Consider the following 25,469-nt stretch of genomic DNA (forward strand, 5'->3'; position numbering starts at 1 on the left):
CTTCACGTATTATCACTGGTAGTCAACAAGATCTACCATTTTGGTCATAGAATCGGGCCTCTTTGATGCTCCATAGGATTATTCAGCGTTGATAGGCTTCAAGGCACCATGTAGGCCAGTGGTCTCAAACTGCAGCCCTCTAGACGTTGCAAAACTTCAACTCCCAGCATGCCCGGACAGCCAACGGCTGTCCGGGCATGCTGGGAGTTGAAGTTTTGCAATATCTGGAAGGCCACAGTTTGAGAACGCTGATGGAGGCCATCTTTCCATATGTGGTTATATGAGCTTCAATGCCATAAATAATTCAGTAATTTCATCAACTTGATAATTCTTAGCACATTAAAGCCCTTGTGTAGACAACAGGACTGTGAAGTATTGAGCATTAAAAAACAATTACATTGGTGGATCATTCCTGAAAGACTTTCCAAGTCTACTAGAGGCAGGTTCAATATGGGTTATCCTATGGTGAAATTGTTTTGGCAGTGAACAGATGTGGCTACCATTACTTCCTCTGTAGTATCCTCAGGCTTTGAGGCCTAGTAAACGGGCAGTGTTCAGGACATCATCTCGAGTGAGATAGCAACCACACAGTTGTCTGTATCCGGTGAAGGACTCCCGTCCATGTAGGACTCTCCAGTTGTCCACAAACAGAACCTGAAGTAAGAGAAATAAGTTTAGGTTCAGAAGAACGAGCAACATGTGGAAATACTACGTCCTTTCAGAGTCCAGCCGTGGCCTTGCATTGTAGAAGAACCGGTGGCTCCCACAGAAAATGAAAGGAGCGGTGGGGCCCATTCATGACCGGTGCTCGATTCTGATGGGATACTTGAGTCCTCATTCTCGAGATCAGACACTTATAATTTGTCATTTTTGGATAGCCCTATGAAAAGGTCATGTTCTGAAAAGCTACCGAACGGCTCATGATGCATGTGTTAAATTGATGCCATACAGTGCCATCCATTACCCATAGGCTACCCATGGTATCAGTTTTAAAGGGGTACTCCAGTGGAAAACTTTTTTTTTTTATAAATCAACTGGTGCCAGAAAGTTAAACAGATTTGTAAATTGCTTCTATTAAAAAATCTTAATCGTTCCAGTACTTATAACCTGCTGAATACTACCGAGGAAATTCTTTTCTTTTTGGAACACAGAGTTCTCTGCTGACATGACGAGCACAGTGCTCTCTGCTGACATCTCTGTCCATTTTAGGAACTGTCCAGAGCAGCATATGTTTTCTATGGTGATTTTCTCCTACTCTGGACAGTTCTTAAAACGGACAGAGATGTCAGCAGAGAGCATGGTGCTCGTGATGTCAGCAGAGAGCTCTATGTTCCAAAAAGAAAATAATTTCCTCTGTAGTATTCAGCAGCTAATAAGTACAGGAAGGATTAAGATTTTTTAACAGAAGTAATTTACAAATCAGTTTTCCACCTAAGTACCCCTTTAAGGGGTTAACCAGAATTAGAAAAACATAACTGTTATCTTCCAGAAAAAGCACTTGTCCTCAGTTTGTCTGTGGTACTGCAACGCAGTTCACAGTACAATTGTAATACCACTCACAAACGGAGGACAGGTGTATGTTTCCTTATGCTATATAAACCATTTAAAGTGTACATGTCACTTTTTTGACATGTGTAAAGTCTTGATGAGTTGGGGTCTCAGCACCGATGAGGACAACGAGCGAGGATACCGCACGCTTTACTCCCCGGCTCTCTGCTATCGTTGACTCACTGCCTCATAGACTTATAATGGAGCAGCAAGACAAAGATCGATGAGGGCTGGGGAATTTGCACACTAGCGCGCACTTATTTCTGTTCGGTCTCCTGATCGGTGGGGGTCTGGGACCATGACCGATAAAATCTTTTGACATGTCCTAAGTTTTTTCCAGTGTCCGTTTAACAGATACAATTTTTTTTACATATATAATCCTGCTGAATGGAATAAAGTAGTCCACTATGCTTTTCCATCCTCTCTCTGTTGCGGTATATCAACATTTAGGGCCAGATAACAGTGTAAAAGGACACATTTAGGCCTTCATCTAACAACAGACCCCTATAAACCCCCTGTATTACCATGTTATTTTCCTGTGTTGTACAAGCCATTTGTGCAAAATTGCATATTAGTGTATTGTTTTAGCTTCTTGTACTTTTACTAACATTTTGTCTATGTTTTGTATTAGTATCCTCCTCTGCACCGTTGTCAGCGGTCCAAGTGTAGTTCAATTGGTGGTTAACTCTCCACCCACTACCTGGTCGGTATTTAACTGACACCTGTGCAGATGGAAGACATCACTGACGAAGGGCGCATGTGCCTGAAACGCGTCTGATCTGCTGGTTGCTTTTACTGCTTTTACTGTGAGTTCCAATAAAGTCTGGATTTCTATTGACCCACGCTGGATCATCTCCTCTTCTTGTTTGAATCCATGTGCACCGGGCTGGGTGCGGATCCGTGTCGGGGGCGCATTGGTGGAGCGAGCTGGATTTTTCCGAACTATACTTGCCAAGTTCTACAGCCATTCCGTGCTCACCACCTTCCAGAGAACTTCACAGGATCATCACAGGAGCAAGGTACTGTGTGCAACCCAGTTCACTATTGCGTTTTGCAGTCATGGCTAACTTGAACCGTTCTGCCAAAGCAGCCAATTTATTTGCTGCTACAGGATCCCAGGAACCTAATCTGGTGAACCTTAAAGTATGCATGCATAATCTTGAACGCCTGCAATTCCAGGAAATGAAGTTATGGTGGGATCACACCACTCTCACAAATTATTTAACTAAAGAAATTATTCCGAGAGGTCTACGGATCCGGAAAAATCCTAATGTTGTCTATTGTGATGAAATGCTGAATGAGTGGAATGAGGCTCTTACCATTTGTTCCAAAAGTATCATGAAGACTATCACTAAATTCGAGTCTCTCAGATTGGAGACCCTCACAGAGGACATTGACAAATTTAATAGTGAAGCTGAATTGTACAAGGATTTACCTGAATATAAAGATTTCTTGGATAAAATAAATGAGCGCATTAATAAAATGGAAACCCACATCATGGAAACCAAAAAAATCAAGTTACAGCGGGACATACGGGACTATGAAACCAATCAAGTCTATGCGTGGGGCAAATGGGAATCAAGTGAACCCAAATCCATTCTCAAAAATAAAAATAAAAATTATAGAAGAAGGAATCGCAACCGCAAACCGAAAGTTACATTCAGCTCATCTGAGTATGAAACGGAAGCCAATGGAGATAGCACAGAATCGGACACTTCACAGTCTTCAGCTGTTCAACAGCGTCATCTTTCAAAAAACTCCAAGCGCAAAGGAAACCCTCCCGGAGGGGGGGAAGAAAACACAACAGACGTGGCCACTCCCAGATTGAGGAGCCAAGTGACGAGAAATTAACAGTGTTAAATTTATCTAATAGGACACTCACTCCTGACCAAATCAGTGTCCTTAGTAGGGGAATGAATTTCTCCCCATCTAACGATCTGCAAATTTTTAAAATGTTATGTGAAATTAACAAGTTTGTACAAAATTTGACAATCAAAAAACATTTTTTCGCAGATGTTGTTATGGATTATAATGTACCTATCTCTCGTAATAATTATGTTAACAAATTTTGTGGATTACATTTCTCTGAGCAGGTGGCTTTATGCACATTACAAGATTTAGCTGGAGAACAATCAGATGCAGTTACCTATAGCAACCCTGCTCATAGAAATGCTAACCCTTATTTTTATCCTCTTCAATCTAGAACCAATGGTATGGATTTATTCCAAAATGCAGTGGAGGTGGATTTAATTGCATTGGGTAACAGTCGATCAGGACTGCCCAACAAACATCGCAACCTTTCGCACAGTGAAAATGCCGCTCTCAATGAACTTAGTATTGCAGATGATATAGTCATTAAAATGTCTGATAAGGGCGGCACAGTCACTGTGATGGATAAGGCGATTTATATGCAACAAAGTAATGATCTACTTTTGGATACAAATGTGTACAAAAAATTGGATTTTGATCCTACCGCCAAGTTTAAAAATGAGTTGGATAAACTACTGAGTGAGGGGGTTAGTTTGGGTGTCATTTCAAATAGGGATAGGGAATACATGCTGGTGGATGAACCTATTATCCCCATCATGTACGGCCTACCCAAAACCCATAAACTAATCTCCCCTATGAGACCGATTGTATCTTCTTGCGGTTCCCTTTCAGAAAAACTATCCATATGGACTGATCAAATGCTTCAGCCCATGGTCCAAAGGGTCCCTGGGTATCTTAAAGATTCTAGAGATGTTCTTAGAGCTTTCGAACACCTAACATGGAGGCCAGAGCATAGTTGGTTAACTTGTGATGTTGTCTCATTGTACACCAGTATTCCCTGGCATGTCGCCATGGAGGCACTGATGTACCATTTGGACAACCACAGTGACTATACCTCTGATTTAAAAGAATTTATTAAAATGAGCACATGGTATCTCATGACACATAACTTTTTTTTTTCTTTTGACCGCATGTTCTTCATTCAAACTAGTGGCGTTTCCATGGGCGCTAGACATTCACCTTCTTTAGCCAATCTGACTATGTCATATTGGGAATCCAAGTACCTCTTTTCCACATCCAATCCATTTGTTTCCCACGTGCAGTGGTATGGCAGATTCATAGATGATCTCCTCCTGATTTGGAGGGGTGATATGTCTGCCATACCACTGTTCCTGGAATACATTAATGACAATTCCTACAATCTTAAATTCACTCACCATTCACACCCATCCAGCATTTCCTTCCTTGACCTTGAATTCAGCTCAGTACCAGATCATATCATTTCTGTTTCAACGTTCCGCAAACCCACTGCAGGTAACACTATTCTCAGAGCTGATAGTAATCATCCGCCACATACCATCAGGGCTATTCCAGTAGGATAATTCACACGGATAAAAAGAAATTGTAGTGGTCCCTCTACTTGCGAGTCTCAAATCAGTGAGGCTTCACGTAGGCTCGCGAATAGAGGCTACACTAAACGTACTTTATCCAGAGCTAAAACTATTGTTGCTAAAAAGGACCGTTCTCGTCTAATTTCTCCACCTATTAACTGTTCACAACACAGTCGCTCTAATTTTCAGAACAAACCGGTCATAGCACTCACTTATTCTCCCCAATTTACACAGGTCAAGAATATTATCAATAGACACCTCCATTTCCTGAGACAGGATGAAACTGTAGCAAAAATATTATCTAAAGGTTGTCACATAGTCCCAAAAAAGGCAAAAACCCTGGGAGATATTCTTTCCCCTAGCTTGGTATTGTCCAACACAGTTAATAGAAATAACTGGTTGAGTAATAGAGGATTTTTTAAATGTGGCGGTAGGATTTGTAGAACTTGTAATTATGCTAAATTATGCACACAATTTTCCAATGCAGAGCAAACCAAAAATTATCAGATAAAAGATTATATTAACTGTAACCACCATAATGTAGTCTATGTCATTGAGTGTTCGCAGTGCCAACTTAAATACGTAGGCTCCACTTCCAGGAAACTTAGGGTCAGAGCACTGGAACATCTCAATGACATAACCAGCAATGCCGTAAGAAACCGATCGGCAGCATCTTTACATTTTAAAACTGTACATGGTGGCCACATTAATTATTTTCAAATTTATGCTATAGAACGTGTTCACATAGGACCCCGTGGTGGTTGTGTGCGGCGAAAATTGTTGGAACGTGAGGCATTCTGGCAATTCACTTTGGGCACCAGTGCACCGAAGGGTCTGAATTTAAAGAGAGAATTGCTGTTCCATTATTAGCGCCGCAGTCACACACACACGTTTGTTCCACTTTCACAGCGGATTATAACTGGTGTACATTTATCACCATGTTATTTTCCTGTGTTGTACAAGCCATTTGTGCAAAATTGCATATTAGTGTATTGTTTTAGCTTCTTGTACTTTTACTAACATTTTGTCTATGTTTTGTATTAGTATCCTCCTCTGCACCGTTGTCAGCGGTCCAAGTGTAGTTCAATTGGTGGTTAACTCTCCACCCACTACCTGGTCGGTATTTAACTGACACCTGTGCAGATGGATGACATCACTGACGAAGGGCGCATGCGCCTGAAACGCGTCTGATCTGCTGGTTGCTTTTACTGCTTTTACTGTGAGTTCCAATAAAGTCTGGATTTCTATTGACCCACGCTGGATCATCTCCTCTTCTTGTTTGATTACCAGTTTACTACCAACAGCATTAAAGGGGTTATCCAGGAAAATAAACTTTTTTATATTTCAACTGGCTCCAGAAAGTTGAACAGATTTGTAAATTTCTTCTATTAAAAAAATCTTAATCCTTTCAGTACTTATGAGCTGCTGAAGTTGAGTTGTCCTTTTCTGTCTAAGTGCTCTCTGATGACACCTGTCTCAGGAACTGTCCAGAGTAGAAGCAAATCCCCATAGCAAACCTCTTCTACTCTGTGCAGTTCCTGAGACAAGCAGAGATGTCAGCAGAGAGCACTGTTGCCAGACAGAAAAGAACTCAACTTCAGCAGCTGATAATTATTGGAAGGATTTTTTTTTTTTTTAATATCACCTGGCTATAAAAAAAAAATATTTTTTTTTTCCTGGAATACCCTTTTCATGTATCTTGAATCAATTCTGCTGAAATTCCGAGGCAATTCTGGATTGCTGATATTCTGCCGTGTGAACATAGCCTAATGCTCTAGCATACCAAAAGTTATTACCTTGTTACTAGGATAAACTTTAATGTCTAATCAACACTAATGCTAACTTAGGCTATGTTCACACAGCGGTATTTCCGCGGAAGAATTCTGCCGAAAATTCTGCTGAAATTCAGAGCCCATTATGTTTCATAGGATTCTGCGGTCCCATTTACACTGTGGAATTTCTGCATTCCGCAAAACCTAAAGCCCTGTCTTTTTTTTTTCAGAATTGCAGGCAGAATCCTAATGAACTCAATGGGGCTTGAATTTCAGCAGAATTCTATGTTTAGAGAACACAGAAATTTTGCCGCAATGCCGGTGGAATTCCACAATTCTGTTCACCAAGCTTTGCTGTGCAGAATTGCGGAAATTCTGCCGTATGAACACATAGCCTAACAAACTATGGAATCAGCTCTTGACGGCAGGATAAAAGCTCCTTACAGCGCCTACTGCAGGGGAAATGCAGTATTACATGGCACCTGTTAGACCAGGCAGTAATACACCAAGTCCTACAGACCAAAATCCACTCTCTGGCTAATAGAGGTCCAAAACCAATACATGAATATGGGTTGCCCAGACAGGACAACATGTCAAAACATGGTGCATTCTGTCTTTAAAATCTAGTGACTAAATTAACCAAGGTAACTATAAGACATTGTGAGACTCCAGAAATAACCACAGCTTGTGCAACTGCTTCGGCTGAAACCCACAAACAATGTCATGAAAAGTTATGTGTGAACTGAAAGACCTGTGCTAAAAAAGCAGATACGAAGGGAGTTTCCCAAACTGTGGTCCTCTAGATGCTGCAAAACTACAACTCCCTGCATGCTCGGAGTTGTAGTTTTGCAGCAACTGAAGACAACCTGGTTGGGAAACATTGCCTTACAATAATGTATTTAAAGGAGTAGTGCAGTTATACATAACTTATTCAAAGGATAAGAATAAGTTACAGATCACGGGGATCCGACTAATGGGACCCCCCACCATCTCCTGAACGGGGGCTCGGCAGTCTGCGGGAAGCAGCAGTTCTGACCCCTCCAGGAAGCCGCGGCCGTCATGCCCCCTCCATGGAAATTTTCAGTAGACCGGCGCTCCGTGCAGGGGTTGGCATGCCCCCCTTCCATTAGACTGCCGGGGCCCTGTTCAGGAGATCGCGGGGGTCCCAGCACTCTGACTCCATACGATTTATAACTTATAAGTTATGTTTTACTACAGAACTCATTTAAAGGATATGTTCACCCTGCAAAAGTCATACCACATTAAAGATATAATACGTTGAATAATATACTATTAGGGTACGTTCCCACACGGCGTATTTTGCTGCGTATTTGCTGCGTATTTGGTGCTGCGTATTTTCCTACCCATTGACTTCAACAGAGAAAATAAAATACGCAGCAGCAAATACGCAGCAAATACGCCGTGTGGGAATGTACCCTTAAACTTCATACATGCAATGCATGGCCAATAAAAAAAAGTGCTACTTGTCCCGCAAACAATATGCACTCGTACAGCTCTGTCAACCGACAAACTAAATAGTCATGGCGTTTAGAAGGGGAAGAGGTAAAGCAAAAAATAAACATGAAACAAAGATGACAGCCAGGAAAGAGACAGAAGATGAATAAAACAAGCCTGTGGAGCCTACAAGCCTGTGGACCTCCATACCACTAGACCTCACAGGATTGTGAGGCTCCAGCTCGTTCCGGAGGATTTGGCCAAGTGTAAAACAAAAATAGAGAAACAGAAACACAGCCACACCATTTGTATTTTGATCTACTTGCTTCTTAGTATAATTTCAAAAACTAACAGGTTGTTAGTATACATTTTGATCAAAAAGTACAAGTTTACTTGTCACGTCAAGGCCACCTAGTCAGAGTGGGTCCCTAACCTAAAACTGGCATAGCGCCGGGTGGCAACCACCACCACCGCAACAAAGAGCCCACAGGGGGAATGACCCAATGGCCAGACAGCCCCACTGCTGCCCTACCAAGCACCCGGCTCCAGGCCACTCCACCCCACAGACAAAGCATCACAGCAACAATGGCCGCCACAGAGAACCACACCAGTGTGAACACCTACCATGTGCTCCCTGCCAGAGGGCTGGGAGAATGTTAAGAGGATACCCATATGCAGTCTCCTGCTAAATAAAAAACCCTGGGCCTTAGTCAGATTCACAGACTGAGAAGGGGCGTTACCCAGCACGCGTGGCATCATCTGAAGCCATACAGGGGAGAACTTCCTCTCTCACTCTGCTACACACAGCCCAGAGCAGTTCAGTGTGTGAGAGGAGCTATGATTGACTAAGGCTGCACACAACCCCCATCAGCACTCCAGACTGCATTTCCTGATTTTGGACTTCTGTCAGGCCAGCAGGAGTCCAAAGTCTGTGCAAGAGATGGGGGGAAATGTGCTCTGGACAAGTAGGGAGACACCTAGTGGCAGCTTTTTTAAGCACAATAAAAACATAGAAAACTTAATTTTTTTTTTTAAACAAACTACATTAGAACAATTTTTTTATTTACCATAAGGAGTGCAATAGCAAAAATTAGTTTTAATGAGAGTGCTCATTTAAACAGGAGAATTCCTGCTAATTGTGACAACAAGAGAACAAAATAAATGTAGGATTTGCAAGAAGAAAATTGTCTTCTTTCTTCCCAACACCTGTTCATGTGCCCTGTGTGGTGTTGCCATTCAGCCCCATGCACCACAATGGAACAGAGAGGCTATACCATGCAAAACCCACTGGAAAGTGTGACACTGTTTCTCAAAGAATACAGCCATGTTTTTCTCATTTTCTCAAGATTGGATATATTTCAGGCGGCACACCGTATACAGGAAGCGTACCGGATCTTATCTGAGATATAAACATAATCACTAGAATGGACATATTTCATGTCGCACTCCATTTACAGGAAGTGTACCGGATCGTATCAAAGATAACCATATTCAGCAAAACTAATCTATAATGTATTATACAACCTACAGAAACGACACCCACACCACATTTGTCATATATCCTTTCCTGCAACCTGCTGAATATCATGTACTAGCCTCAGGTTCTAAAACAGTGGTTTCCAAACTTTGGCCCTCCAGATGTTGCAAAACTACAACTTTCAGCATGCTGGGAGTTGTAGTTTTGCAACATATGGAGGGCCACAGTTTGGCAACCCAGTCTTATGGTGGTGAAAGAAAAATAAAGGCTGGGTCCATACATATGCCCCACTGGGCATTTCTGGGACGACTGTACTATGGCAATTTGCAGCAAGTACCCAACGCTATCATGTCAGCATGGTAAAGCAAATCTGGATACACACATAAGGCTTTGATGGGACAGAATGTGCGCGATTAACCCTCTGTGGAATTGTTCATATCAAGGTTCTCGCTAGTAACAAGCCGTTGAATTTAACAACAAAAAAGTTGCCAAAAAAGTGGCAAAAGATTGGCCAAATTTGACTCATCATGCCGCATAGGAATAAAAAGAAAATCCAACCTGACAGATAAATGATCAATATGACAAAAATCAATAAATTCACACTGATGCTACGTTACATTGGATACGGATTCACCAATAAAAATGGCTAGCAGGTTAGTGCTGCTGTATTTTTGTACATGGAGTCTTCACCACAAGAGATGCACAGGATTTTATGATTCTATCATACAATGGGACAACGGGTTTTGGCACCAACATACGCCTTCCTCAAGTGGAACGTGAAACACCTCCCAGGCATCTTGGCTGGCAGACATGCTCATACATCAGAGATATATGCGTCGGCCAGCCAGGACGCATTGATCCATTGTTACGTACCAATATAATTGTCAGGTCCTGTGCGTCTATCGTGGTGAAGACTCTTTCAGCTGTCACTTACATGCAGGGAGTGAGAGAAAGACGTCATTATCAGATCCTCTTTGTCTTTGTGCAAACTCCTCTATGAGACTAGCCCCCACCCTCCTGGAAGACACACACCACGTGATTTCTGTCTAGGACTCTGGCTTCAGCCACACCTCCTCTCCCCTCTCTGTGTGAGGCTCTTGCTGGGAGAAAAACAGCCCAGACTCCTCAGCACATAACGCTGCTCTTTATCTTATCACTGACTGCTCCCATTCAGAGCATAGCATGATTTATTGCTGGGGGTAAGGATAGTTTGAAAGAAAAGACTTGTACAGTGTGTGCTGCTGACTGTGTTTACAACAACACAGCATGCACACAGATAGTAAAAGCAATTGGCTGGAAGCAATAAAACAGAGCTGCAATGACTGCTGGGAGTTGTAGTCTGGGCTGCAAGCAAGGAAAAAGAATATTCAGGAGACAACAGGGGCCACAGGAGCTGGCAAAATCACATGGATAACTACAGGGGACACAGAACAGGTATTGTGGTGGCTTTGGGTCATTTTTATTTTTCTTAACTTCCCCAGAGTACCCCTTACCCTCATGGTAACCAGGACCAGGTGTCCTTCTGGTTTAACTCAATACCTTTGATTTGAGTTGTGTCTATCCTCTAGCACAAACCTACCAGGTTAGTATATAGGAGTGGTGGTGGTGGGCTCATACCACTCAAACTCCTTCACAATGGAGCACCCTGCCCATTTTTTTTCTCCCAGTCTAAATGACCTCAATCCCTTTCCCCTCCATTTACCTTGCCCGGTTTTAACTTCACCCACAGCTCATTCTCCGGCTTCCTCAGTTCGGTGGTGAGGATGCGATGTGCGGCATACCATCTGCGCACCAGACCATAGGGCACTGTGTTAATGACAGCACGGTCATAGTTGTTGTACCTGAAAGAAAGATGGCATTACTAGTTCCTGTCAAGCAATCCCAATAACCAATGTCATCATGTGCTCACTCATAGCTACATATGAGAAAGTACAGGGGTTGTGGTCTTCTCCTGGGGTCAAGTCCTGGAAAAAAAGTTTGGGAACTCTTCCACATAATGCGCGGCATTTACTAAGATGTGTGTGATTTAGTTAATTTTTTAGTCCTTATTTTTTCGTGTTTTTTTGCGTGACTCCGCCAAATTTATTAAATGGTCGCAGGTCATTTGATAAATTTTGTGGAGGATACACATTTTCTGAAATTTCACTCTTCACATACACCAAAAAGCTAGGCTAGGTCTGGGCTGGTGTAGAATTGCACCTAAATGGTCAATTGCGACTTTTTTGAGTCAGTCACAGTTGATAAATTCATTACCGGTGCACAAGACTAACCCTTAACATCTGGCCTGTACACTCTTTAAAAAAAAAAAAAAAGGTGTAAATCGAAAAAGCGCAAAAAATAGCCGGAGGCGCAGTGCTGCGCCTTAATAGCGACAAATCAACGCAAAAAACAAAAAAACCTCGAAACACAATGATAAATGCCCCCAAGTGTTCCTGCTGTGGAAAAAGTGCAGGAACTCTGTTCCCATGCATTTCTGCAGGACTTGAGTCCTGGTCTTCTCTATTCAAAGACCATAACCCCTCTGTGGTCTCCACTATTCAAAAACATCTGGGAAAATAGCTGTGGACGGGATGGACCTCTTAAAGGTGTACTCCGCCGCTCAGCGTTTGGAAAAAAAACTGTTCCGAACGCTGGAGCCAGCACCGGGAGCTTGTGACGTCACAGCCCCGCCCCCTCAATGCAAGCCTATGGGAGGGGGCGTGACAGTTGTCACGCCCCCTCCCATAGACTTGCATTGAGGGGGCGGGGCTGTGACGTAATGAGGGGTGGGGCTATGACATCACAAGCTCCCAATGCCGGCTCCAGCGTTCGGAACAGTTTGTTCCAAACGCTGAGCAGCGGAGTACCCCTTTAACAATTTTCTGCCTCTAGTCCTATGAACTATGGAGGAGTCACAGAAAACCAGTCAGTAACAATGAGCTTATGGGACATAGTACTATGAACACAAGAAGACTGGGAAAAAAGAGAAAAGTAGTTGTCATAATACCCACAGGAGACCAGGATGGTCACAGAAAGGCTGCAGGGACCGGGATGCCGCCACTGGTGGCATCCCGGTCCCTGCAGCCTTTCTGTGACCATCCTGGTCTCCTGTGGGTATTATGCAATATACTTGTGTTGCACTATGCACTTTAGTTCTTATATAGAGCTTATATGTTAATACACAGCACCTTATATACTGTTTACCTAGCACTTTACTAAATTTGCTTATATACTTGCTATACTATAGTGAGTATATCCTTTATATGGAGATTGGTGTTTGTGTTTACATTTTTTGATGCTACCTCATTTTATATGATATACCCCTTGATTGTCATCATGGTTGCGGGGTACCTGGTGTTGCCGCATTTTTTTTATGTATTGTTTCTCTTTATATGTGTGTTTGATTTTAATGAGTATCAATAAAAATTTTATTTTTATATCGTAATAAATGACTCCCTGGGCTTTTGCTTTTTGATTGGTATATGTGTTTGGAGTCATGTTAGTTTTAGGGGATATTACTTGTTAAGGAGGGTGTTACAGTGGTCTTGTTTGTGTACCACCCACTTATTATCTCCGGTTCTGTTCTGTTCTGTCTTTCTATATCTTTATTGACATGCCAGATGTATAGAAACGCTTTGGTCAATTGAGGACACACAAGTTTTGTATAGTGTTGCAATATATATGCTGGTGCTATAGAAAGGATAGTATGCGTGCATAATAAGTATAGCCAGTGCATAGTAGGTATAGTCAGTGTATATTAAGTATAGTCAGTGTAGTCAGTGTATAAGTATAGTCAGTGCATGATAAGTATAGTCAGTGCATAAGTATAGTCAGCGCATAATAAGTATAGTCAGTGCATAATAAGTATAGTCAGTGCATAATAATTATAGTCAGTGCATAATAATTATAGTCAGAGCATAATAAGTAGTCAGTGCATAATAATTATAGTCAGCGCATAATAATTATAGTCAGCGCATAATAAGTATAGTCAGTGCATAATAAGTATAGTCAGCGCATAATAAGTATAGTCAGCGCATAAGTATAGTCAGTGCATAATAATTATAGTCAGCGCATAAGTATAGTCAGTGCATAATAAGTATAGTCAGCGCATAAGTATAGTCAGTGCATAATAAGTATAGTCAGTGCATAATAAGTATAGTCAGCGCATAAGTATAGTCAGTGCATAATAAGTATAGTCAGCGCATAAGTATAGTCAGTGCATAATAAGTATAGTCAGTGCATAATAAGTATAGTCAGCGCATAAGTATAGTCAGTGCATAATAAGTATAGTCAGCGCATAAGTATAGTCAGTGCATAATAAGTATAGTCAGTGCATAATAAGTATAGTCAGCGCATAAGTATAGTCAACGCATAATAAGTATAGTCAGCGCATAAGTATAGTCAGTGCATAATAAGTATAGTCAGCGCATAAGTATAGTCAACGCATAATAAGTATAGTCAGCACATAATTATAGTCAGTGTATAATAAGTAGTCAGTGCACAATAAGTATAGTAAGTGCATAATACGTATAGTCAGTGTATATTAAGTATAGTCAGTGTATAAGTATAGTCAGTGCATGATAAGTATAGTCAGTGCATAAGTATAGTCAGCGCATAATAAGTATAGTCAGTGCATAATAAGTATAGTCAGTGCATAATAATTATAGTCAGTGCATAATAAGTATAGTCAGCGCATAATAATTATAGTCAGAGCATAATAAGTAGTCAGTGCATAATAAGTATAGTCAGCGCATAATAATTATAGTCAGCGCATAATAAGTATAGTCAGTGCATAATAAGTATAGTCAGCGCATAATAAGTATAGTCAGCGCATAAGTATAGTCAGTGCATAATAAGTATAGTCAGCGCATAAGTATAGTCAGTGCATAATAAGTATAGTCAGCGCATAAGTATAGTCAGTGCATAATAAGTATAGTCAGTGCATAATAAGTATAGTCAGCGCATAAGTATAGTCAGTGCATAATAAGTATAGTCAGCGCATAAGTATAGTCAGTGCATAATAAGTATAGTCAGTGCATAATAAGTATAGTCAGCGCATAAGTATAGTCAGTGCATAATAAGTATAGTCAGCGCATAAGTATAGTCAGTGCATAATAAGTATAGTCAGTGCATAATAAGTATAGTCAGCGCATAAGTATAGTCAACGCATAATAAGTATAGTCAGCGCATAAGTATAGTCAGTGCATAATAAGTATAGTCAGCGCATAAGTATAGTCAACGCATAATAAGTATAGTCAGCACATAATTATAGTCAGTGTATAATAAGTAGTCAGTGCACAATAAGTATAGTAAGTGCATAATACGTATAGTCAGTGTATATTAAGTATAGTCAGTGTATAAGTATAGTCAGTGCATGATAAGTATAGTCAGTGCATAAGTATAGTCAGCGCATAATAAGTATAGTCAGTGCATAATAAGTATAGTCAGTGCATAATAATTATAGTCAGTGCATAATAAGTATAGTCAGCGCATAATAATTATAGTCAGAGCATAATAAGTAGTCAGTGCATAATAAGTATAGTCAGCGCATAATAATTATAGTCAGCGCATAATAAGTATAGTCAGTGCATAATAAGTATAGTCAGCGCATAATAAGTATAGTCAGCGCATAAGTATAGTCAGTGCATAATAAGTATAGTCAGTGCATAATAAGTATAGTCAGCGCATAAGTATAGTCAGTGCATAATAAGTATAGTCAGCGCATAAGTATAGTCAGTGCATAATAAGTATAGTCAGTGCATAATAAGTATAGTCAGCGCATAAGTATAGTCAGTGCATAATAAGTATAGTCAGCGCATAAGTATAGTCAGTGCATAATAAGTATAGTCAGTGCATAATAAGTATAGTCAGCGCATAAGTATAGTCAACGCATAATAAGTATAGTCAGCGCATAAGTATAGTCAGTGCATAATAAGTATAGTCAGCGCATAAGTATAGTCAACGCATAATAAGTATAGTCAGCACATAATTATAGTCAGTGTATAATAAGTAGTCAGTGCACAATAAGTATAGTAAGTGCATAATACGTATAGTCAGTGTATATTAAGTATAGTCAGTGTATAAGTATAGTCAGTGCATGATAAGTATAGTCAGTGCATAAGTATAGTCAGCGCATAATAAGTATAGTCAGTGCATAATAAGTATAGTCAGTGCATAATAATTATAGTCAGTGCATAATAAGTATAGTCAGCGCATAATAATTATAGTCAGAGCATAATAAGTAGTCAGTGCATAATAAGTATAGTCAGCGCATAATAATTATAGTCAGCGCATAATAAGTATAGTCAGTGCATAATAAGTATAGTCAGCGCATAATAAGTATAGTCAGCGCATAAGTATAGTCAGTGCATAATAAGTATAGTCAGCGCATAAGTATAGTCAGTGCATAATAAGTATAGTCAGCGCATAATAATTATAGTCAGCGCATAATAAGTATAGTCAGTGCATAATAAGTATAGTCAGCGCATAATAATTATAGTCAGCGCATAATAAGTATAGTCAGTGCATAATAAGTATAGTCAGCGCATAATAAGTATAGTCAGCGCATAAGTATAGTCAGTGCATAATAAGTATAGTCAGCGCATAAGTATAGTCAGTGCATAATAAGTATAGTCAGCGCATAAGTATAGTCAGTGCATAATAAGTATAGTCAGCGCATAAGTATAGTCAGTGCATAATAAGTATAGTCAGCGCATAAGTATAGTCAGTGCATAATAAGTATAGTCAGTGTATAAGTATAGTCAGTGCATGATAAGTATAGTCAGTGCATAAGTATAGTCAGCGCATAATAAGTATAGTCAGCGCATAATAAGTATAGTCAGTGCATAATAAGTATAGTCAGCGCATAATAATTATAGTCAGCGCATAATAAGTATAGTCAGTGCATAATAAGTATAGTCAGCGCATAATAAGTATAGTCAGCGCATAAGTATAGTCAGTGCATAATAAGTATAGTCAGCGCATAAGTATAGTCAGTGCATAATAAGTATAGTCAGCGCATAAGTATAGTCAGTGCATAATAAGTATAGTCAGTGCATAATAAGTATAGTCAGCGCATAAGTATAGTCAGTGCATAATAAGTATAGTCAGCGCATAAGTATAGTCAGTGCATAATAAGTATAGTCAGCGCATAAATATAGTCAACGCATAATAAGTATAGTCAGCACATAATTATAGTCAGTGTATAATAAGTATAATCCATGCATAATACATATAGTCAGTGCATAATTATAGTCAGTGCATAATAGGTATAGTCAGTGCATAATAGGTATAGTCAGTGCATAATAAGTATAGTCAGTGCATAATACATAAAGTCAGTGCATAATAAGTATAGTCAGTGCATAATAAGTATAGTCAGTGCATAATAGGTATAGTCAGTGCATAATAGGTATAGTCAGCGCATAATAAGTATAGTCAGTGCATAATAAGTATAGTCAGTGCATAATACATATAGTAAGTGCATAATAAGTATAGTCAGTGCATAATACATATAGTCAGTGCATAATAAGATTTAGTACTGAATTAAAAACAATAAGCCCACGGTTCAGGCAGGCGATCATACATTGCGTGGATGCAACTCACCTAATCATATAAAGCTCTTTATTCCAGGGATAAACATTTAATACTGGGCCAATCCCGATCATGTGATTGTGGCTTCCTCCAACATTCTCAATGTACTCATGTTTCAGGGGGATATTAGTGAGGATTTCGAAGTCTTCAGGGTGATGTTGTCGCACTTGGTCAGCTGAATAGAAGCCATCTACCAGCAGAGTGCGCCCCCCGGTGCCTTCGTGCCGCAGGCAATGGAAAAGCTGCATACTACAACAGTGAAACACATAGTATAAGAGCACAAGACGTAGTAGTGTATAGTAATAAAACATACTCATATAATATCAGGAATAAAAATACAGTGATCCCTCAACTTACAATGGCCTCAAAATACAATAGTTTCAACATACAATGTTGTCTGAAATCAGACTCAATATACAATACTACAGACAGTCCAGATCAGTGAAACGTGTCAATGACTGGAAGAACCGACCAATCAGAATGGGCATTCACTGGTAAAACCCCTGTATTACTGAAGTGTATGCACTGACTGTTGTCTGGTAGCGCCTCCTACAGTACAGGGAGGTATTACATGTTCTGTACTCTTTACCTGTACCAGGGTTAGCTTCTCCTTTGGACACCAGGTGAGGGCGGCTTCATGTTACTTCTTTAGGACACTGTGTGTACTGTACAGGACCCCGAAGAAGCTCCTGTCCTCTACATAGACAGTGATTACAGCTCCAGCAGATCTTTATTACTTTTATATGTAAGTACTTTTTTCATCTGTATTAGTTATCTACTTATTTTTCTTTAACCCTCACTTTTTCCTATTTTTGGATGACATTTTGGGGCTTCAGAACTAATTACCAGGTTTCCTTAGATTTATGGACTCAACATACAATGGTTGTCCGGGAACCAATTAATATTGTAACTTGAGGGATCACTGTACATAAGTAAAGGTCTGTTGGTTTTGCAGCTCGATGAATGAACAATGTGACTGAATTTTATAGATGTAGCGATACCACATAGGAAATAGGAAAAGTTATTTTTAATTCTTTAACATTTTTTTTTAAATAATATTATAATTAAATAATATTTAGAAAAAAAAAAAAGTAATTACTTACACATTAAGTTGCCCTAACGGACTAGATGCAATTGCTTCATCAAATGCACTATACACAGTTATACTGTACTAATGTCATTTTACCAATCTGCTATTACCCCCTGCCTTGGTACCATAGAGGCCTTCACTAGGCCCCCGTCTGCCATGACATAGCGCCACATGATTGTGCCATGGTAGGGCATTGGGATGAAGGGCCCACCAGTCTAACCATAAAAGTTATCTTTGATCCCAGCTGCTGCCACTGGGATCTAAGGTGATCCCACTGGACATCTTGTAATACCACAGTCGGACCTTGAGATCAGCTCACCATCACGGACAACCCCTAGATTGTAAAATATATGGCTAAATTTATCCTTTTTAACCTAATCTTTTTTGTCCAGGATTATCAAAACAAAGCTGATTTTTTTTTTCCAAATACAGCGCCACACCAGTCTACAGGTTCTGTGTGGTATTACAACTTGGCTCTATTCACATTAATGGAATGGAAGTGCAATATCGCACTCAACCTGACAACAGAGGTGGTGTTGTTTCTCTAATCCTGCACAAATTCAGTAAGAATCTGTTCTAACTAGAGCTATCGCAATGAACTACACATGGTGAATCATTTCCTGCAAAGACTATCTGCATCAGACCATAAGACGTCAAGACAGCAAGTCGTTCTCATAGGTCACACGCATTGTATTTCTTAAGTTGACATTTAATGGTTAAGAAAAACTTGTATCATTTTGACTTCCCTATGGGGGAGATTTATCAAAACCTGCGCAGAGGAAAAGTTGCCAAGTTGCCCATAGCAACCAATCAGATCGCTTCATTCATTTTTCAGAGGCCTTTTCAAAAGTGAAAGAAGTGATCTGATTGGTTGCCATGGGCAACTCAGTCAGAGCGGGAGATCTATCAAAACCTGTTCAGAGGAAAAGTTGCTGAGTTGCCCATAGCAACCAATCAGATGGCTTCTTTTACTTTTGAAAAGGCCTCTGAAAGTGAAAGAAGTGATCTGATTGGTTGCCATGGGCAACTCAGTCATAGGGGGAGATTTATCAAAACTTGTCCAGAGGAAAAGTTGCTGAGTTGCCCATAGCAACCAATCAGATCGCTTCTTTTACTTTTGAAAAGGCCTCTGAAAAATGAAGTGATCTGATTGGTTGCTATGGGCAACTCAGCAACTTTTCCTCTGGACAGGTTTTGATAAATCTCCCCCCTAGATGTTTTCGAAGGGATTTTGGAGCTTTGTAGAAAACTGAAGCCCCAACATCTAAGGCCGGTTTCACACCACGTTTTTGCAATACAGTTCCCGTATGAGGTTTTTGATTTAAAAAAAACGGATTCCTCAAAACCTGACTAAACTGTATCAAATCGTGTGCACACATTTTTATCCGTATACGTTTTGAAAAATGATGTCTGGCTGCATCCATTTTTTAAGAAAAAAACTTATAAGTTTTTAACTTTTCACTCCATTATGAATAAAGTTTCACTTGTTTGATTGAAATTGAAGAAAAAAACTGTGCAAAGTCAAAAACCGGATGGTGAAAACCAGATGGAACTTTACGCAGATACGGTTTTGTACGGTTCCCATTGACCTCCATGTTAAAAAAAAAAAAAAACGTATACGTTTGAATACAGTTTTTCACCCGGACCAAAAACTGTGGTAGGCTACGGTTTTGGGTACGAGGGAAAAAAAACTGACAAAACCTTACAAAACGGACACAACCTGAGGCATTTTTTGGCATACGGTTTTCAATGGAGAGTCAATGCATACGGTTTTCAATACGGTTCTGTAAGGTTTTCAAATTGAAAACGTATACGGGAACTGGACAGCAAAAACGTGGTGTGAACCCAGCTTAACAGATATATGAAGAAATGAAGAGCAGAGAATTTTTTGGGCCTATCCAGGAAAAATAAAATGGTGTCTAAGTGTAGACCAGTGTTTCCCAACCAGGGTGCCTCCAGCTGTGGCCAGACTACAACTCCCAGCATGCCCGGACAGCCAAAGGCTGTCCGGGCATGCTGGGAGTTGTAGTTTGGCCACAGCTGGAGGCACCCTGGTAGGGAAACACTGGTGAAGACATTAAAGGGGTACTCCGGTGAAAACCTTTTTTCTTTTAAATCAACTGGTGGCAGAAAGTTAAACATATTTGTAAATTACTTCTATTAAAAAAATCTTAATCCTTCCTGTACTTATTAGCTGCTGAATACTACAGAGGAAATTCTTTTCTTTTTGGAATGCTCTCTGATGACATCACGAGCACAGTGCCCTCTGCTGACGTTATTATAATAATAATAACGCTCAACTTATTGTTGTCCTTAGTGGGATTTGAACTCAAGTCCCCAGCACTGCAAGGCATGGTTGCTAAAAGGGACAGAGATGTCAGCAGAGAGCACTGTGCTCGTGATGTCATCAGTGTTCCAAAAAGAAAGGAATTTCCTCTGTAGTATTCAGCAGCTAATAAGTACTGGAAGGATTAAGATTTTTTAATAGAAGTAATTTACAAATATGTTTAACATTCAGCCACCAGTTGATTTAAAAGAAAAAAGGTTTTCAACGGAGTACCCCTTTAAGTTGGCCTACGATCTGCAGACTTCATGTGAAAATAAGATCAGTCATGTATTTCGATTTACCAGATATTTTATTTAGTTTGTTAAAGGGTTTATCCAGGGATAGAAAAACAAAGCCGATTTCTTCCAAAAACAGCGTCAGAAAAGCTTGCCGAACAGAATTGCGGAATTCTTCCGGAATTTCTGTGTTCTCAGAACGCTGCCGAAATTCAAGCTCCATTGTCTTTAGGGTGAGTTCCCACCTGGCATATAAATGCAGCGTATTTCACGCTGTGCAAAATTTGCGGCAGTGGATAATACGCTGCGTATTTCTTGCTCACTATAAACACAGGGCTTTCGGGCGGCAATGAGTTTTTGAGGCTGAACCGCGCGTCACAGTCACACCGGCACACGGCCCCGCCTCCAAAACTCACTACACGCATAGGGCTGCCTCCGGAAAGCCCTGTGTGTATAGTGAGCGAGGAATACGCAGTGTATTTCCCACTGCTGCCGCAAATTTCGTGCAGCGTGAAATACGCTGCGTGTATGCCAGGTGGGAACGCACCCTTTATAGGATTCCACCACGGAACCATATAGAGTTGATCTTCGATTTTTTTTTCAGAATTCCCGTCGCAGAGATTCTGTCTATCGGCTGTGGATAGGATAGCAGAATCCCATTGAAATGAATGTACAGTAAACTATGGTGGAATTTCCAACAGAATTCTTCTGCGGAAATCCACAAGGAAATTCCCCGTGTGAACATAGCCTTAGGCTAGGTTTCTACTTGGTAATTTCTGTTTTTTATATATTTTTTTTAACCTTGACTCTTGGCATTTTTTCCCTCAATTTTTATCATGACAAGTCTTGTGATTCTTTCATCATGTGACTCAATGAATTCTATTAAAGGGGTACTCCGGTGCTTACACATCTTATCCCCTATCCAAAGGATAGGGGATAAGATGCCTGATCGCGGGAGTCCCGCAGCTGGGGATGCCCGTGATCATACACGCGGCACCCCGTTAGTAATCAGTCCCCGGAGCGTGTTCGCTCCGGGTCTGATTAAGGTCGACCGCAGGGTCAGCGGTGTGTGACGTCACGCCCCTGCCCCGTGTGACGTCACGCTCCGCCCCTCAATGCAAGCCTACGGTGGAAAACATTTTTTTTAAATCAACTGGTGCAAGAAAGTTAAACTGATTTGTAAATGACATCTGTAAAAAAATCTTTACCCTTCCAGTATGTTTTAGCAGCTGCATGCTACAGAGGAAATTCTTTTCTTTTTGAATTTCTTTTTTGTCTTGTCCACGGTGCTCTCTGCTGACACCTCTGTCCATGTCAGGAATTGTCCAGAGCAGCATAGGTTTGCTATGGAGATTTTCTCCTTCTCTGGACAGTTCCTGATACGGTCATCCACAGTGCTCTCTGCTGACACCTGATGCCCGTATCAGGAACTGTCCAGAGAAGGAGAAAATCCTCATAGCAAACCTATGCTGCTCTGGACAATTCCTGACACGGACAGAGGTGTCAGCAGAGAGCACTGTGGACAAGACAATAAAGAAATTCAAAAAGAAAATAATTTCCTCTGTAGCATACAGCTGCTAAAAAGTACTGAAAGGGTAAAGATTTTTTAATAGAAGTCATTAACAGATTTGTTTAACTTTCTGGCACCAGTTCATTTAAAAAAAAGTTTTCCACCAGAGTACCCCTTTAAGTAAAAGGGGGAAAAAAAAAAACGTCAGAAAAAAAGCCAAAGCCAAACCTACATGTCCTATGGAAGAGAAACGCCAAGATTTTGTCCGAAAAAAACCTGCCATTGTCTCAACATGCTGCGATTTTGGAAACCTGCCACAGAGGCCAAAACCATAGAAAAACACGATGAACTGATCAACATGACAAGTAAAATAAAAAATGCCAAATCAAAAAAACACCAAAAAAAGAAAAGAAAAAACACATGTGGAAACCTATTCTTAGGCCTTGTACACACTGCTGAAATTCAGTCAGCTTGCAGCAGAGTCCCATTGTTTTCAATCTGCTGCTCTATGCACACTGCGACATTCTGCTGGCAGAATCAACGTTTGCCAAAAGAATGGACATGTTCCTTCTTTGGCCCGAATTCCTCTGGTCTGCAATGCCCTCTATGAAGGCGGTGCACGTTTGCGCGGTCCTAGCGCCGCTCATTTCGGCAGTGGCCACTCCAGACAATCTCCGGGTGGAGATTTAGCAGTATGGAGGAGGCGTGAAAATAAACACTCATGCATGTGTAAAGTTGATGTAGCGCCAATCACGCTACATCCCCTTTACGCATGAATAAGCGTTGATTTTAAAGGGGGATTCCAGCATTAAAAAAATTAAACGAAACAGAGCTGATTTCTTCAAAAAACAGCGCCACCCTTATCCTCAGGATGTGTGTGGTACTGCAGCTCACTTCTATTGAAATAAATAGAGCAAAGCATGGGCATCAGTCATAACTTGAGAGTGTTGTGTTGGACTCCTGCCTGTGATGAGACGACGATGTCTGCTGACAAGTGATGCATTATCTTACGGGTCAGGAAGTGTTCGATTTTTAAGGGGGGGAAAGATAAAGATTTTGGGTTCATCCAGGTATTTAAAAGGCTCACTAAATATAGTGAATAAACAAGCCAACCTCCATTGCAGTTTTTCCTGACCATTGTGCCTCCAGCTGTTGCAAAACTACAACTCCCAGCAAGACCGGACAGCCGAAGGCTGTCCGGGTGTGCTGGGAGATGTAGTTTTGCAACAGCTGGAGGCACAATGGTCTGAAAACACCGCTCTACTGTGATCCTTTATATTGCAGTCCATATAGTAGGTTTTTCAAATTTGAGCTTCCTCCTAAACCTATGATCAGACCAATAACTGTTTGGGAAACCTCTAATTCAGTGTTTCCCAATCAGTGAGCCCCCAGCTGTTGCAAAACTACAACTCCCAGCATGTCCAAACAGCCTTTTTAAATTTTAAATCAACTGATGCCAGAAAGTTAAACAGATTTGTAAATGACTTCTATGAAAAAATCTTAAAGGGGTTGTTTGTGCGCTGCCCTGCAGTTCGGAGCTCCGCTCACAGCGTCCGGAAGTTCATTACTCCGAACGCTGTGTGCGGGCTTCCGTGTTCGCAGCCGCTGGGCGTGACGTCACGCCCGGCCCCCTCGTGACGTCTCGCCTGCCCCCTTAACGAAAGTCTATGGGAAGGGGGCGCGACCGCTGTCATGCCCCCTTCCCATAGACTTTGGTAGAGGGGGAGGGCGTGATGTCACGAGGGGGCGGGCGAGACGTCACAAAGGGGCCAGGCGTGACGTCACGCCTGGCGGCTGCGATCACTGAAGCCCGAACACAGCGTTCGGAGTAATGAACTTCCGGACGCTGTGAGCGGAGCTCCGAACTGCAGGGCAGCGCACAAACAACCCCTTTAATCCTACCAGTACTTATTAGTGTCTGTATATTACAGAGGAAATTCTTTTTTCTTTTCTGTCACGAACACAGTGCTCTCTGCTGACACCTCTGTCCATTTTAGGAGCATATGTTTGCTATGGGGATTTTCACCTGCTCTGGACAGTTCCTGACATGGACAAAGGTGTCAGCAGAGAACACTGTGGTCGTGACAGAAAATAAATCCAAAAAGAAAAGAATTTCCTCTGTAGCATACAGACGCTAATAAGTACTGGAAGGATTAAGATTTTTTTAATAGAAGTAATGTACAAATCTGTTTCACTTTCTGGCACCAGTTGAAAAAAAAAAAGTTTTCCACCGGAGTACCCCTTTAACACTGCTCTAGTTGTAGAGGGCAATACAGCAGCCATTTTGCCTGCATTTAATAATTTATAACAAAAGTTACTTACCCGCAGGGCTCCTGGAAGTAAGTGGTGTCTGTGTGACGGTCCAAAGCCAGTTTGGTATATGCCGTGTCCCCCCGGGAGAAATCGGATGTGAGGTCCCACATTTTACCATAAATAGTCTCCCTGCAGAAATGATAAATAATAGTAATGTACATCAATTAGCATCATAACAACATGCATAGTCAGCCCTGATAACATTTTACGTTTGCTTATGACAGTGTTCCCCAACCAGGGTGCCTCCAGCTGTTGCAAAACAATAATTCCCAGCATGCCCGGACAGCCAAAAGCTGTCCGGGCATGCTGGGAGTTGTCGTTTTGCAACAGCTGGAGGCACACTGGTTGGGAAACCCTGGTCTAGAAAAATAGATAAGGGCAACAGCACCCTCTAGTGGTAACTATAAAAAAAGGCACATTAATTGCGGATGTTCTACAGTCTGGTTACACCTGTAACCAGGATAAGTGTAAACATTTTTTTTTTCCTAAAAAAGTGAACTTATTGTTAGTAGCAATGCCCATCCCCTAAACTAAACGTTAAACACAGTCACACATGTACAGTGCCTTGTGAAAGTATTCACCCCCCTGGTGTCTTTTATGTAACAACCTGAAATTCAAATGGATTTTTGATTTTATACAATAGACCTGACAGAATAGTCCACATTGTTACAGTGAAATAAAAAAGGCCCTTGTTCACACTTTGAAATTTCCACAAGGAAAGTCAGGGTGAATTCCGCGGATAGTGACCCTCCGCACAGGGACACAATTGTCTGCTTTACTGCCTGTTCCCTCT

General features: G+C 41.0%; 1 protein-coding gene across 1 annotated transcript in view; it reads right to left on the reverse strand.

The window, feature by feature from the left end:
- Window positions 1-239: 239 nt before the first annotated feature.
- Window positions 240-25,469, reverse strand: part of TMLHE (trimethyllysine hydroxylase, epsilon) — a 54,681-nt gene continuing 29,451 nt past the window's right edge. Inside the window, exons 6-9 of the mRNA XM_056539287.1 lie at window positions 24,686-24,805; window positions 17,214-17,450; window positions 11,335-11,473; window positions 240-654 (exon numbers count right to left, since the gene is read on the reverse strand). Of these exons, the coding sequence (XP_056395262.1) occupies window positions 523-654; window positions 11,335-11,473; window positions 17,214-17,450; window positions 24,686-24,805 (628 nt within the window). The 3' untranslated portion in view covers window positions 240-522. The remainder of the gene's footprint in view (window positions 655-11,334; window positions 11,474-17,213; window positions 17,451-24,685; window positions 24,806-25,469) is intronic.

This window comes from Hyla sarda, chromosome 9 (assembly GCF_029499605.1).
Source record: "Hyla sarda isolate aHylSar1 chromosome 9, aHylSar1.hap1, whole genome shotgun sequence".
Lineage (NCBI taxonomy): Eukaryota > Metazoa > Chordata > Amphibia > Anura > Hylidae > Hyla > Hyla sarda.